General features: G+C 34.2%; 1 protein-coding gene across 11 annotated transcripts in view; it reads left to right on the top strand.

The window, feature by feature from the left end:
* The window catches only part of LOC127423501 (calcium-activated potassium channel subunit alpha-1-like), a 197,348-nt gene that overhangs the window by 71,791 nt on the left and 109,482 nt on the right, over window positions 1-16,075 (top strand). For all 11 annotated transcript variants that reach the window (XM_051667858.1, XM_051667856.1, XM_051667855.1 and 8 more), the window contains 6 exons: window positions 315-408; window positions 495-606; window positions 7,867-7,942; window positions 12,303-12,378; window positions 12,477-12,647; window positions 15,997-16,075. The exon at window positions 15,997-16,075 is cut by the window's right edge and continues 13 nt beyond it. In XM_051667858.1, the coding sequence (XP_051523818.1) occupies window positions 315-408; window positions 495-606; window positions 7,867-7,942; window positions 12,303-12,378; window positions 12,477-12,647; window positions 15,997-16,075 (608 nt within the window). The remainder of the gene's footprint in view (window positions 1-314; window positions 409-494; window positions 607-7,866; window positions 7,943-12,302; window positions 12,379-12,476; window positions 12,648-15,996) is intronic.

The following is a 16,075-nucleotide window of genomic DNA, read 5'->3' as shown; positions in this document are numbered from 1 at the left end:
AACAGCCCCTGCTGTCAGACTGGCATACAGTCAGGTTACAGTCAACTAGATAATGAAAGTACTTCCAATGGGGGGGCAAGTTGTCACAATGAGTCATCTTGTGTTAATGAACTCTATCTTTTTTTTCCTGGGCAGTTATTGTTGAAATGTTTAATAGCTTTTTGTTGTCAAGACTTTAAGGTTTGTGTCTAGACTGAAATGGACTTTTAAATAAAAATCCACCTTGATGAATACAGTGTGACAGCTAGCCCCGGTTAACTTTATTTCATTCAACATTAACCAAGGTCTGTTTTCTTCTTTTTTTGTTCAAACAGCCCGATTGAATCCTGTCAACATTTCGACAAGGACTTCACGTTACAGATCGATATGGCCTTCAACGTGTTTTTCCTGTTGTACTTTGGACTGCGTGTAAGACACTCATGCATACACTTGTGATGCTTCAAGTGGTTTATTTACATGCATTTGTTGACTAACATGCGTTTATTTCTTTGCAGTTCATTGCAGCCAATGATAAGTTGTGGTTCTGGTTGGAAGTGAATTCTGTGGTGGATTTCTTCACCGTTCCGCCCGTGTTCGTGTCTGTGTATCTGAACAGGAGTTGGCTGGGTAAAACGCTTCACTTTACATTTAATACCTGATTATTTCATCAGATAATGAGGAGAGGGTGTGAGAAATGGAAGAGATATCAGATAAAGGTCTCTATCGGCACCTGCTGGACATTATACATATAACACTTTAAAAAAATTCTATCTATCTGTATATCTCACACTAATATGCACACAATCTGGTAGTAACACAAATAATTTAAAAGCCAGTTAATTAACATCGACAGCTGCAAAAAAGCCCCATAGACTTCCATTGTAATAGCATTTCAGGTACACTTGATTATGAGTCTAAAATCATTCTTTTCTATAGTAATGGTCAGCATGTCGACAGATGTTGTTTTTAGAGCTTCATTTGTACTGAACACAGAATATTATTTTAATGAATCATGTTTTAATTCATCAGAGAGAAGAAGACGGTATTTCACTGGATTTTACGATTTGTGGCTATTCAGATTAATGACTGAAAACAAGTAGGAGTGAATTGGATTTTTTTAATTGTTTGGAGTAGAAACTAATTTTCTAAATGAGTTTATGTTTGTGAATTGGAAGGTGAATTTCGCTTATTTTGTTGGTCAGCCACTGTATGTCTCTTTGTCTGAATTTCAGCACGAATTTCTGTTTCGTTTTTAGGCAATAGCTGGATGGTATTTAAGTCTATATTATAAACAAATAATTTAAAGATTAAAATGGTAATTAAAATGTGTCCAGGTAGATGGCTCGTCTTTGGTGATCACTTTTGCAATATATGTTATATTGCAGTATATATATATACGGGAGACCGGGGCTAGTTGTCACAATAGCTATATCTCATTATTTATAAGAATTGGAGACACAAGTGCAATCGTGCAAATGTGTGTTTTCTCTATTAAAGGTTTTGTATGTTGGTTTTAAACACATACTTCAAAACCTTCTGAAATTATAATCACTTTTATAAATTATCATCATATGTTAATTATAGCTCTTGGGTAAACAAGTGGATATAATTAAACCACACTGTCACGTGTGTTTTCAATGTATTGCTGTACATTTATACAATTTATTAATTGCAATATTTATTGATATTTTACCTTTTTCATTTTTATTGTTTAGAGAATAATTTTTTGCTTCATAATTGTTTTTCTTTTTTTTCTAAAAAGCCTAAAATAGGCTTTTTAATGCAGGTGTAGATTAACAGAGAGGAGGTTTTGTTTTGGTGGACACGTTCTTCAATAACCCATCAGTGTTTACCGGAAAGATATGGTTTAATGGCACTTTTCATCGTGACAGCTTACCCCATATAGTAATGCTAGCTTTGGGGGCAAGTTGTCACAAAAGGTCAACGTGTGTTCAGGGACCTGCATCTTGTTTCCTGGGTAATAACTGTGAAAATGTTCAATAGCTTTTTTTTTTTTTTTTGTACTCAAGACTTCAAGAGCATTTAAAAAAACAAAGCTGCCCTAGAAATATTCACTTGAGTAAAAATAATAACAACTAGTCCCGGACTCCCTTATATATGACATGTCCAGGTCACATTTCACCCCAAAATCAAAGGACAAAAATAAGAATGAAACCTTTATTTAGAACAGTGGTTCTCAACCTTTTTTGATGAACGCCCCCCTACGTCATTCCCTTACACCCGTAGTGATATGATAATATTTATTATCAATCTATTTCTGCCTAAAGTACTAATAGTGTTACTATAGTAAATTCAAGGGTGGTGATGTAAAATTTTGTTCCGTACTTTAACGGTTTCCACGTCTCACGCCTTGCTTCTCACTGATTCTCACAAAGCTGCGAGTTTAAGAGCTTGAGACCGGTCCGTGAGTCAAAATGCACCTGCTTTGCGCTCGCGCTGCTTTGTCCATTGAGCCGTATCCACCTACAGAGTCATACAGGTGCATTAGCAGAGGTTGTGCCTTCGCCTGTGTATTTGACGCTGCTAAACCAGATACTTCAGATGCGTGCTAGACTTCAGAATCAGATGAACCAAACGAACCCATATAACTGAGAACCAACTGATATACTCCAAGTCTAGATAAATGTTTAAATGCAAAGATGATCTTGATGATAGATTTGATTAATATGACTGATAAATGCCCCGCATTTGTAATTTGGGGGGGGGGTTGGTACCGCCTCTGTTGAGGACCCCTGCTTTAGAGCAATTAATATTTTTGTATTGTGACATTATTTTCATGACAATTAAGCATATTTACTTCCAATATTTTTTGTAATTTCAAACTAATTTGTATTATTGTAAAAAAAAATTACTACAAAAAAATAACATTGTATTTGTGCACTGCAGTAATAAGAATGAGATTTTTTTCTCATTACCATAATGATAATACAAAAAAATACAATACAAAAAAGTCTTGATGGTCCTAAAATAATCTTCGTTTTCTTTATGCAAGATATAATATCTTATTTATTTCCTTTTGATTTTGTAGTCAAATATGACCTGGATATAGACATACAAGTGCTGCCCTCTGCTGGAAATACAAGCACAGAGCAGAAAATCTTACAACTGCAGAAAATTCTGTAATATGCATCTACATGTCATATATAACATATATCTGCCTGCAATTATACTTTGATTTGTGGAGATGCCTGTATGTGACCCGGATATGAACAGAAACAGTGTTAATGCGTCACGTCCCTCCGGAAGGGAGTCGCGGTCAAATCACAAGTTATGTTCTTCATCTCAGTGGCTGTTTTCAAGGAGTTTAATCCTCTGACAGAGAACATGATGCCATGAGGTCGCTTAATCCAACTTTGAAATTATTATTCTGCTTTCATTGAATAAACGGCCTATTTGTGCGGCGAATGTGTCCAGACCAATTGACTGTCACTCATGTGTTATTAAAGGAGAGTAAACGGGAAAATTGGCCTGGACAGAATGAAATTAGATGTTTGAAGAGGTGTTTCTTCCTGGTTTAGTGCTGCTTACTTCATTTTGGTGGTTTATACATTTCCTTTAGGTTAGGTTAGGTTAGGTTAGGTTAGGGAAGAGACTATTTAGCAAGATGGGCCACTTCTATTTAAATGAAGGGGAGAAATTGGAATGCTCAACCAAGAAGCTTTAGTGCCCAACGGTCAACAGATGTAGAAAGGAAGTCCCGCCTCACAGTTAAAAGAGCCAATCGCCTTTTAGTTACAGACATCACCTGCCAATCAGCTCGCTAACATGCATGCTCATTAGCTATACAAACCGGGAAAATTGAGTGTTTTAGCATTATATGAGGTAAAGAAGCAGAATTTATGATTCCAATATTATCACATTTTATTGCTGATTTGAAATATGTTCTTTAATCATAATCTTGACCAACTATTTTTGAAATTTCTGTCTTTTTTCATTCAAGTAGATAGGAGCTGCACTGGCATGACTGGAAATAGCCTCCCGAGAGCATTCCAAAGATGGCCGACAATGGACTGACTTGCTAGAAAGACTTTGGTTTAGGTTAGGTATTTAAAGTTAGGTGTTTAGGGTCAGGTTTTTAAGGTTAGGTGTTTAGGGTTTGGTATTTAAAGCTAGGTGTTTAGGGTTAGGTGTTTAAGGCTAAGTGTTTAATGTTAGGTGTTTACTGTTAGGTGTTTAAAGCTAGGTGTTTAATGTTAGGTGTTTAGGGTTAGGTGTTTAAGGCTAAGTGTTTAATGTTAGGTGTTTACTGTTAGGTGTTTAAAGCTAGGTGTTTAATGTTAGGTGTTTAGGGTTAGGTGTTTAGGGTTTGGTATTTAAGGTTAGGTGTTTAGGGTTAGGTGTTTAAGGCTAAGTGTTTAATGATAGGTGTTTACTGTTAGGTGTTTAAAGCTAGGTGTTTAATGTTAGGTGTTTAGGGTTAGTTGTTTTGGCTCAGTTGGTTAGGGTCAGGTTTTTAGGGTTAGGTGTTTAGGGTCAGGTGTTTAGTGTTAGGTTTTTAGGGTCAGGTGATTAGGGTCAGGTGTTTAGGGTTAGGTGTTTAAAACTAGGTGTTTTAGGTTAGGTGTTTAGGGTTAGGTGTTCAACGCTAGTTGTTTAAGGTTAGGTGTTTACTGTTAGGTGTTTAAAGCTAAATGTTTAAGGTTAGGTGTTTAGGGTTAGTTGTTTTGGCTCAGTTGGTTAGGGTCAAGTGTTTAGGGTTAGGTGTTTAGGGTCAGGTTTTTAGTGTGTTAGGTGTTTAGGTTCAGGTGATTAGGGTCAGGTGTTTATGGTTAGGTGTTTAAGGTTAGGTGTTTATGTTTAGGTTTAGGTGTTCAGGGTTATGTTTAGGGTCAGGTGTTTGAGGTCAGGTGTTTGAGGTCAGGTGTTTGGGGTCAGGTGATTAGGCTCAGATGTTTAGGGTTAGGTGTTTAAGGTTAGGTGTTTAGGGTCAAGTGTTTAGGGTCAGGTGTTTCTGTTCAGGTGATTAGGGTCAGATGTTTCTGTTCAGGTGATTAGGGTCAGGTGTTTAGGGTCAGGTGTTTGAGGTCAGGTGTTTGAGGTCAGGTGTTTGGGGTCAGGTGTTTGGGGTCAGGTGATTAGGCTCAGATGTTTAGGGTTAGGTGTTTAAGGTTAGGTGTTTAGGGTCAGGTGTTTAGGGTCAGGTGTTTCGGTTCAGGTGATTAGGGTCAGTTGTTTAGGGTCAGTTGTTTAGGGTCAGTTGTTTAAGGTTAGGTGTTTAGGTTTATTTGTTCAGGGTTATGTTTAGGGTTAGGTTTTGTTGTTTCCTTGCAGTTTCAAAAGTGCTTATTTATGACCATTTGTATGTATTATCATGCATCTAATAGCATGTTTTTTGGTGCCCACAGCTTTGAAATTCCCAGATGAGTTCATGAGACTTAATGGAAATGTATTTTCAGTATGTTTCATTTAAGAATCATCTTTGTATCATGTGTTTCCCCTAACATTTGGAGAAGGGTTAGGGTAAAAGTATAGAGCTCTACAATAAATATGAATAACAGAGTTCAGATAATTTGGTGTTTGAAAAGTTAATGTTTAATCTCAGACTTTTGATTGCAGACGTTAGTATATTGGCAAATCTGAGCACAGTTTGAGGCATTGTTGAGATCTCTTCTGAAAGTCTCTAAAAGAGAGACAGCAGATGATGTGATGATGTCCGTTCCCAGGCTTTCTGTCTGGTCTCTGAGTCCCATGGCAATTCCTAAAGGAGCTTACATTGTAATATCCTGATGAAAAGGGCTTGTTCTAAGCTTTCACTACATGCTTTTCTAGACCATCCTGACTGTCTATGTTTGTGGGCTCCAGTTGTACTTAGAACACCTGCCGCTTGTTTTCAAGAGTATCTCACCTGACTTTCTCAGTGTGGATAATACAAAACAGGCAGTGACCCTGCCCTGTTACTGCTCTTGCTTTAACGGGCATAGATTTGCAATTTGGGACGCTTTGGAGATTTTTATCAGGTACCAGGACAGATATATCATTATGATACCGACTAAGCTGTTGGTGTACCACAGCCCTGATGGCGGCACCCACACAGAGATGCTCCAGAACACCAGAAGACGCAAAAAATCCTGCAGCGAGCTCTTTCATAACGGCTACCGCGTGAAGATGCTTCACGGCCCGGTCTGTGAGAAAGAGGAACATGTCAGTTTTCACCGTACGGTCTCATCGTGTTTTCATGCCATCTCGTACTGGGGTAAGAAGTGATGCTGGGAACTGAAGGATTTGTGGATTATTCCCATTTATTTGCCCTGCAAGGATGAGGAAGAAGCTATAATGAGCTTTTACAAATGTGTTACTCTTGGAAATTGGAGACCGTTGATGTTTTTTTATTTTTTTTTATTCTTTAGACACGGGACAAATCATATCCCTCAACTTTAAATGCCATTATTAGAAACATTTATCACTAGTTTATCACTATTTAACACATGACTCTTTATTTTATAAAATTATGATATTATATTATCACACACTAGCCATATATATTACACATATAAGTTGAATATATTTAAATATATATATTAAATTTAATAAAAAAGAAATATACATATGTATCTTTAATAGAAAAAATTCTACTATATTCTGAGACAAGGGGTAATTTTAGAAATCATTTGAAAATCATTTTCTTAATCAATATTTTGTCTAATTTCCAATGAAAAAAATCAACAAAAAAAAAAAAAAAAAAATAGTTAATTTAAATACGATTGCCTGATTTCAAGATACTTGAAGAGTGAAAATTAATAAATAATAAGACTGGCGTTCAGTTGATATATATAAGTATTTCCTCCTTATTTTAAGCACAAATTATTACAATTAAGTAAAGCTTATGCATAAACACCTCTAAACAAGATAATTTAAACAAGATTGCATGATTACAAGACACTTGAGAGATTAAATTAAATAGATATGAAGTTTGTTTTCAGTCAAAATATCTTGAAATATTTTTTCCTACATTGTCAAGTTGATTTTTCATATTTAAACAAAAGTAATTAATACATTTAAGTGAATGCTAGATTTGATAATATTTATATAAAATATTTTAAACATACCTATAAACATATTTAATCCAAATTATTATTATTATCATTTTGTTTTTTCAGTTCTGTTGCAGTAATCAGTGCTGTAGGTCATGTGTGCTTAACTGTAGCTAAAGAGCTTATCTTTGGACATGGAAACTGATTTTAACCTTTTAAGCATTTGTTAAGCTCAGTCATAATCAGTATTTCATTAGAAATACTTTCAAAAATGAAGCATTAGCTCTACTAAGGTATCAAGGGAGATCCTTTTCTTTATTTCTAACAAAAATGAATGTGTCTGAACAAGTTTTGGTATGAATAGCATACTACCATACTACTTGTACTATTTCTGTACTACGTTGCATACTGCTTCACATACTATTTTTAAAAATAGTACACTATGCAGTATGCATTATTCCATGTGAATCTGTCATGTGTGTTTGTGTTTATAATAAACAAGCTCATCTGTACTGTAGTCACATGCTTCACTCTCTGAGCACAAAAAAGCTTTTTTCAATGTAATGCGTTTGAAACCAGGACTCAAATTTAGGCTTTTACGTCATGAATGTAGACCGCAGATGTTGAGCTTACTGTCCATCACTCTGTCAGTCTACAGAGAACAAACACACTCCAGATGCGCTCAGTGATGTGGCTCTGAAGTCTGTTTCACAGAGAGATTCTTTTTGATATTTTGAGGGACATTTTGTTAACTGCTGTCGTTAAACATGAATGATCACCTCAAAGGTACGAACTGAACATGCAATTGCGTGTTTGAATGTGTGCTGTGATGTTTTGCATGCCAGTGCTGTCCTGTGAAAAACTGAGTGTGTTTTATTGTGTTTTGTTCATGCAGGCTTGCGGTTCTTAAGAGCCCTGAGGCTGATCCAGTTCTCAGAAATACTACAGTTTTTAAATATCTTAAAAACAAGGTAAGAATCGCTTGCAACCTGCATCATGTGACTTTTGAATTGATTTTGAAATTTTCACCTGCTTAGTATTGCAATGAATTGATCAAATAGGCAATATTTACTTCCACTTCTGAGACCGTCAATCCGTGCATCTTATCACGTGACTCGTTGTGCATGACACCGCGGAGACTCACAGCATGTGGAGGCTCATGCTACTCTCCGTAATCCACACACAACTTACCACACGCCCCATTGAGAGCGAGAACCACTAATCGCGACCACAAGGAGTTTACCCCATGTGACTCTACCCTGCCTAGCAACCGGGCCAATTTGTTTGCTTAGGAGACCTGGCTGCTTAAAAATCTTATTTAAGTTTATATCACCTAGTGAAGTTTGCTTACTAGTTTCATTGCACATGCACTGAAAGGTCAATCAAAATGACCTAGTATTGTATATTCTGTGCTATGTAACTTCCTGTTGGGCATTTAAAGCAGTTAGACACTGTAACAGAGAGTGGTCCATATTTGTCAACAAGGCGCAATTGATTTATCATCTTTTATAGGAATATACTTGCATATCTGAAAATATGATATTTTGGTGTGAAAAGCGTGTTAATTGTCACATTCACACTCATGACCCATTTTCGTGTGTAATATGTATGTAGCACTAATAAAATAAAATATATTATAATATAACATAATATGATATGATATAAAATACAAACTAAAATAATATAATAAAATATAATGTATTATTTAAAAAAAAAGTGATATAATTTACAGGTGTATGTATATACAGTATACGTACTATATATATATATATATATATAACTATGCAAACTATAGTTTTGGCAAGTTGTTTAGGACATCTACTTTGTGACACGAGTAATTTTTCCAATAATTGTTTACAGACAGATTGTTTCACTTTTAATTGACTATATCACAATTCCAGTGCGTCAGAAGTTTACATACACTAAGTTAACTGTGCCTTTAAACAGCTTGGAAAATTCCAGAAAATGATGTCAAGCCTTTAGACAATTAGCTTCTGATAGGAGGTGTACTGAATTGGAGGTGTACCTGTGACCCCAGCCTAGCTGGGATATGTGAAAAAAAGAAGAATTTCACTGTATATGTGCAAATGTATAATGTGATAAATAAAGAAAATTATAAAAAAAATTATTATTATTATTATTATTATTATTATTATTATAAAAAATTATTATTATAATTATAAATTAATTATGTATTTTAAGACCTACCTTCAAACTCAGTGCCTCTTTGCTTGACATCATGGGAAATCAAAAGAAATCAGCCAAGACCTCAGAAAAACAATTTTGGGCCTCCACAAGTCTGGTTCATCCTTGGGAGCAATTTCCAAACGCCTGAAGGTACCACGTTCATCTGTACAAACAATAGTACGCAAGTATAAACACCATGGGATCACGCAGCCATCATACCGCTCAGGAAGGAGACGCATTCTGTCTCCTAGTGATGAACGTAGTTTGGTGTGAAAAGTGCAAATCAATCCCAGAACAACAACAAAGCACCTTGTGAAGATGCTGGAGGAAACAGGTAGACAAGTATCTATATCCACAGCAAAACGAGTCCAATATCGACATAACCTGAAAGGCTGCTCAGCAAGGAAGAAGCCACTGCTCCAAAACTGCCATAAAAAGCCAGACTACAGTTTGCAAGTGCACATGGGGTCAAAGATCTTACTTTTTGGAGAAATGTCCTCTGGTCTGATGAAACAAACATTTAACTGTTTGGCCATAATGACCATCGTTATGTTTGGAGGAAAAAGGGTGAGCCAAAGAACACCATCCCAACCGTGAAGCATGGGGGTGGCAGCATCATGTTGTGGGGGTGCTTTGCTGCAGGAGGGACTGGTGCACTTCACAAAATAGATGGCATCATGAGGAAGGAAAATTATGTGGATATATTGAAGCAACATCTCAAGATGTCAGACAGGAAGTTAAAGTTCGGTCACAAATGGGTCTTCCAAATAGACAATGACCCCCCCAAGCATACCTCCAAAGTTGTGGCAAAATGGCTTAAAAACAACAAAGTCAAGGTATTGGAGTGGCCATCACAAAGCCCTGACCTCAATCCGATATAAAATTTGTGGGCAGAACTGAAAAAGCGTGTGCGAGCAAGGAGGCCTACAAACCAGTTCTGTCTGGAGGAATAGGACAAAATTCCAACAGCTTATTGTGAGAAGCTTGTGGAAGGATACCCAAAACATTTGACCCAAGTTAAACAATTTAAAGGCAATGCTACCAAATACTAACAAAGTGTATGTAAACTTCTGACCCACTGGGAATGTGATGAAAGAAATAAAAGCTGAAATAAATCATTCTCTCTACTATTATTCTGACATTTCACATTCTTAAAATAAAGTAGTGATCCTAACTGACCTAAGACAGGGAATGTTTTCTATGATTAAATGTCAGGAATTGTGAAAAGAGTTTAAATGTATTTGGCTAAGTTGTATGTAAACTTCTGACTTCAACTGTGTGTATGTATGTATGTATGTATGTATGTATGTATATATATATATATATATATATATATATATTTATTAAAGCTGTCAAAGCTAACACATTAACACTTTTATAATTAATTTATTATGTGGGCCAAATCACTCAAATCAAAATTAAATAAATAATTATGCATTTATATAATCATGAAATTTTAGGGGGCCTGGGTAGCTCAGTGGTAAAGACGCTGACTACCACACCTGGAGTCGTGAGTTCCCAGAGCGTGCTGAGTGACTCCAGCCAGGTCTCCTAAGCAACCAAATTGGCCCGGTTGCTAGTGAGGTTAGAGTCACATGGGGTAACCTCCTCGTGGTCGCTATAATGTGGTTCTCGCTCTCAGTGGGGCACGTGGTGAGTTGTGCGTGGATGCCGCAGAGAATAGCGTGAAGCCTCCACACGCGCTAGGTCTCCACGGTAATGTGCTCATCAAGTCATGTGATAAGATGCGCGGATTGACGGTCTCAGATGTGGAGGCAACTGAGATTCTTCCTCCGCCACCCGGATTGAGGCGAGTCACTACGCCACCACGAGGAGTTAGAGCACATTGGGAATTGGGCATTCCAAATTGGGGAGAAAAATAAAATAAAATCATGAAATTTTAAAATGACAAATTTAAATGAATCAGGCATTAAAATCACTAAATCAAATCTCTTTCACTAAAATGAAATACAACTTTTATTGATTTATTTAGTGATGCAATGTTTAATTTATCGATTTTCACATTCTTTTAATTATTTATTTAAATATATTTTTTTTTTTTTTTAATTTTGAGTAAATTGACCCCTATTATTGCATATAGCTTGTGTGTGGATATATATATATATATATTATATTATATAACATAATATAATACAATATAGTATAATATTTAAGAAAAGCTTTGGTATAATATATATGTATAATATATGTAGGGCCACATTACCCAAAACCAAATAATTAAATAAATAATTACACATTTAAATAATCATTACATTTTAAAATCATTATATCAGTAATTAAATCACTAAATAAAATCACTTTCACTAAAATGAAATTTTTTTAGTGATGCAATGTTTAATTGAATGATTTTCTATTTTTATTTAACGTTTTATTATGTATTTAATTATCTATTTAAATTTGTATTTTATTATTTAACTTTGAGTAATATTTTATTGCGTATAGCCTATATATATAGTAGAAATATATATATATATATATATAAAATATTTTTTTCTGTCTGTCTGCCTGTTTTGTTTGAGTATATTTGACATTGTGGTTAGAAATCTCTCGATCTCCCTGTAGCTTATTTCTAAAGCTCGAGCACAGATGTGCAGAAGAGCTTATGGTGACACAGAATGATTTTAATAATCTCCCTGAAATTCACTGAAATGGAGATGATGAGAGAGGTGAAATGTACTGTAGAGTGAAAACTCCATTCAGTGAAGTGGTTCTTGTGTTAAGGTGATCAATATTGTAGGAACAACTTCAAAACAGTTTATGAAAATAGCTAGATATGTAGTCATCCAGCTCAGTAGTTCTCAAATGGTTTTGCTTTGGCGAACGAACGCTTATTTATCGTTCAAAAGTTAACAAACGTGTCATTAAAATGAAACAATAAAATGTATAATAGCATTAATATTATGATGAACTGCATAGGCCCAAGAACATGCAAAATTCATATTTGATTGATTAGTTGATCGCATAATAAGTAGGCTCATTCTATAGGTAAATCACATGTATTTATATGTTTTTGTTTTGTTTAAACTGAAGGCCAGTTGGACCACCCCTGTAGAGCCCTGATCATTTTGGGGATGTATTAATGATGTTGGTTCACACAGGTGTTTCTGAAATTTGTTTTCATAGCAACTCCATAAAGTTGGTGAATTTGTGCTCAATCTTTATAAGCACATGGCTGACAGCAGCGGGCTTCATTCATTTGGTAAGTTCATCGCAGAAAAAGCCGTTTTGAATGATGAAAACTGAAACACATTTACTAATGCAATGAAAGAAATGCTGAGACTGCTGATGTGTTTTCAGGTGGAAAACTCAGGCGATCCTTGGGAAAATTTCCAGAATTCCCAACCACTTTCCTACTGGGAGTGTGTGTACTTACTCATGGTAACAATGTCCACAGTGGGTTATGGAGATGTTTGTGCTAAAACGACCCTCGGACGTCTCTTCATGGTCTTCTTCATTCTCGGAGGATTGGTAAAAAAATGAATACATTGAAGAAGTCTTAATTAATTGAAACCAGAGCTGGAATTCAAACCCTTCATTCTGCTTCAGTCCCGATCCAAATGCTCCCAGCTTCTGTTTGCCATGATGGGGAAATCTGTGTTTTTGTTTATATTGTATTGTTGTGATTACAGTACATATTTCAAATGTTATAAGTGGAAAAATCATTAGGGATCACAAAGTAATTCTGTTTGTAGAACTTGTGATTTCAAATGCGGTTTTAGAAATCCCGACCCAATTCTTCCTCTCCCAAAACGCCAACAAACTTTATGAAGGGTCGAGATATGACACACTGTTATGATGTAAACATGCATCATGTACAACATTCGATAAATCCTTTATTAAACCTTTTTATTCATACGAGAGCATTTAAGACTAAGAAAATAAAACGAAAACAACAAACAACCAGTGCTGGCGAGTGTTATAAACTACACTTTAAATCGGCATCTACTCATATTCTTATATGGCATAGATTGTTTTAATTCGCCCCTTTTGAAATAATAATGCATTTGGTGACATAATGCTGCTTGAGTTTACTGCTTATTTAATATGGAGGGCCAAATGAGTCAAAATGAAATAATTCAATACATATTTCAATAGATCATCAAATACAAAATTGTGACTTTAAATAAAACTATAAAATCATTAAATTAATCAATAAATCACTAAATAAATAAATGTGAAATAGTGATTTTATTTAGTGATTTAATTGAGAGAGATCAGCAATGATTTTAAACAATTTAATGATGTATTTAATTATTATTAATTGAAGTAAATCATCAAATACAAAATCAAATCATTTTAGAAAACTATAAAATCATTAAATTAATCATGAAATCACTAAATAAATCAATAAATGACCCCAAATCAATAAAGGTGAACATGATTTTATTTAGTGATTTAATTATTAATTGAATGATTTGACATAGTTTTTAAACAATTTAATGATGTATTTAATTATTATTTATTAAAATAAATCATCAAATACAAAATGAAATAATTTTAGAAAACTATAAAATCATTAAATTAATCATGAAATCACTAAATAAATCAATAAATGTGAACATGATTATATTTAGGGATTTAATTATGCATTTTATGATTTTAAATATTTTTTAAACAATTTAATGATTTATTTAATAATGTATTAAAATAAATCGTCAAATACCAAATTAAATCATTTTAGAAAACTATAAAATCATTAAATTAATAATTAAATCACTAAATAAATCAATAAATGCCCCCAAATCAATAAATGTGAAATAATGATTTTATTTAGTGATTTAATTATAAAAGATATGATTTTAAATATTTTTAAACAATTTAATGATGTATTTAATTATTATTTATTTAAATAAATCATCAAATACAAAATGAAATAATTTTAGAAAACTATAAAATCATTAAATTAATCATTAAATCACTAAATAAATCAATAAATGTAGAATACTGATTTTATTTAGTGATTTAATTATTTTACATAGTTGTTTAAATGATTAAATTATGTATTTAATTATTTATTTAAATATTTAATTATTTATTATGTAATTTTGAGTAAGTGTGCCCTTTGAGTAACTTTTTGGGTAAGGTTCTGTTTCTTAAAATTAGTTAATGCTATAATATTAAAGGGAATGTTTTTGGAAGGCTGCACCTCTTATATTAGGACCAACTTTTTGACCAAAATTTTTAAAAATATTTTTATAAAGTTTTTAGAGACAACTTGTGAAAGTAATTACATGGACATATTTTTTTCTAATATTCACAAGATATTCCTAAGGGACATATGCCCATATATCTGAACTAATCTGTATCTCAGTTAAAGTGTTTAATTGTGTTTGATATTTGACTTGTGTGGCTCTGTGACAGTTGTGTCCATATGAACCCATCATAAGAGTTTGTTTGGTCTAAACATGGCTTTTGATGTTTCCTCCTGTGCATCACTCTTTTCCTCTTAAAATGCAGAAGGAATCTCATCTGTTGCTTTCTTTTTCTTTTTAACATTGATATCCCTTAAAACAGTGTCATTTGTCAAACAGAATGCTTGAACTCTGAAGTATTGGTAATGCATGTACACCAGCATTCTGACCTTGTTACAATATTCAGAATTAAAGAACTCCGATCTTTAACGCTTAATAGAGCAGCCAAAAATGACAATTCTGTCATCATTTACTCGTCCTCATGTACCAAACTGGTATGATTTTCTTTCTTCTGTGGAACATAAAAGGAGAAAAAATCCTGGTGACTCTTTTCCATATTATGAAAGTGAATGGGGACTCGGGATGTTGAGCTCCAAATTGACAAAACAGCACCATAAAAGTAGTTCATGTGACCTTCCTTCACATTCTGAGTCTTCTGAAGCCACACGTGAGGAACAGACCAAAAAGCAAAGTTTTTGTAGTCCATAAGACATTTGTAGTGCATTTCAGAGCGTCGGCGGAGGGAAACATTTTCAGTGAATGACGACTTAAGTGCGTACCATATGACCGCGTGAGTCGTATGGACAAAATGTATATTATTGAAGTCTGACAGCCCCAGTCCCCATTCTCTTACATTGAATAGAAAGTAGCAAGTGTACGTTTTTAGCGTTTTTTTATTTTAGTGCATAATATTTGTATTTTGATGAAAAAGTCCTTCAATTTGATCACTCTGACTGAAATAGCATATGATTTGTGTTGACAAAAATAACGTGTTTTAGATGTGCAAAATGACATGCTGTATAATGTCATTTGTAATTTACTCTAGATTAGATTACTCAAGGTCAGTAATGTGATTAAATACTTTCTTCAGCACTTGTTGACTATAAAAACTCATATGCACATGATAAAAATACATTCTCTGAAAAACCTAAATATCTTATGCAATGTTGCTTTTAAAACAAGATCTTGTTTTAAGGATTTTTAGATATTTTTACAGAAAAACAGTGCAAAAATTCTCATCAAGAATACGATTTTTGCCCTCATATCAAAGGTGTTACTAGAGAAAAAAAAATACGATCTACCGTGGATTTTCTTGATAAATAAATATGATCGTGCCTGGTGACAGCTGCATGTAAATGTCTATTTCTTTCAAAAGTAACTTTTACTTTTAGACAGTGTAGGATTAGCCTGTAATGCCGTTGTCGAGATTAACACTTGAGTAGCAGGCAAGATTGTCTTACAAAAACGGACCATTTGTGTTCTGCAGAAGAAAGTCATATGGGTTTTGAACAACATGAGGGTGAGTAAATGATGACAGAACTTTCATTTTCGAGTGAACTATTATTTCTTATGTCAGAACCCTCTTCTACCCTCTTCTTTCCTGTGTCTCCTGTCTCCTCCTCCAGGCCATGTTTGCCAGCTACGTTCCTGAAATCATAGAGTTAATAGGAAACCGCAAGAAATATGGTGGTTCGTATAGTGCAG

The sequence above is a fragment of the Myxocyprinus asiaticus genome, chromosome 32 (assembly GCF_019703515.2).
Source record: "Myxocyprinus asiaticus isolate MX2 ecotype Aquarium Trade chromosome 32, UBuf_Myxa_2, whole genome shotgun sequence".
Taxonomy (NCBI): Eukaryota; Metazoa; Chordata; class Actinopteri; order Cypriniformes; family Catostomidae; genus Myxocyprinus; species Myxocyprinus asiaticus.
This window is presented reverse-complemented; position numbering and strand designations above follow the sequence as displayed.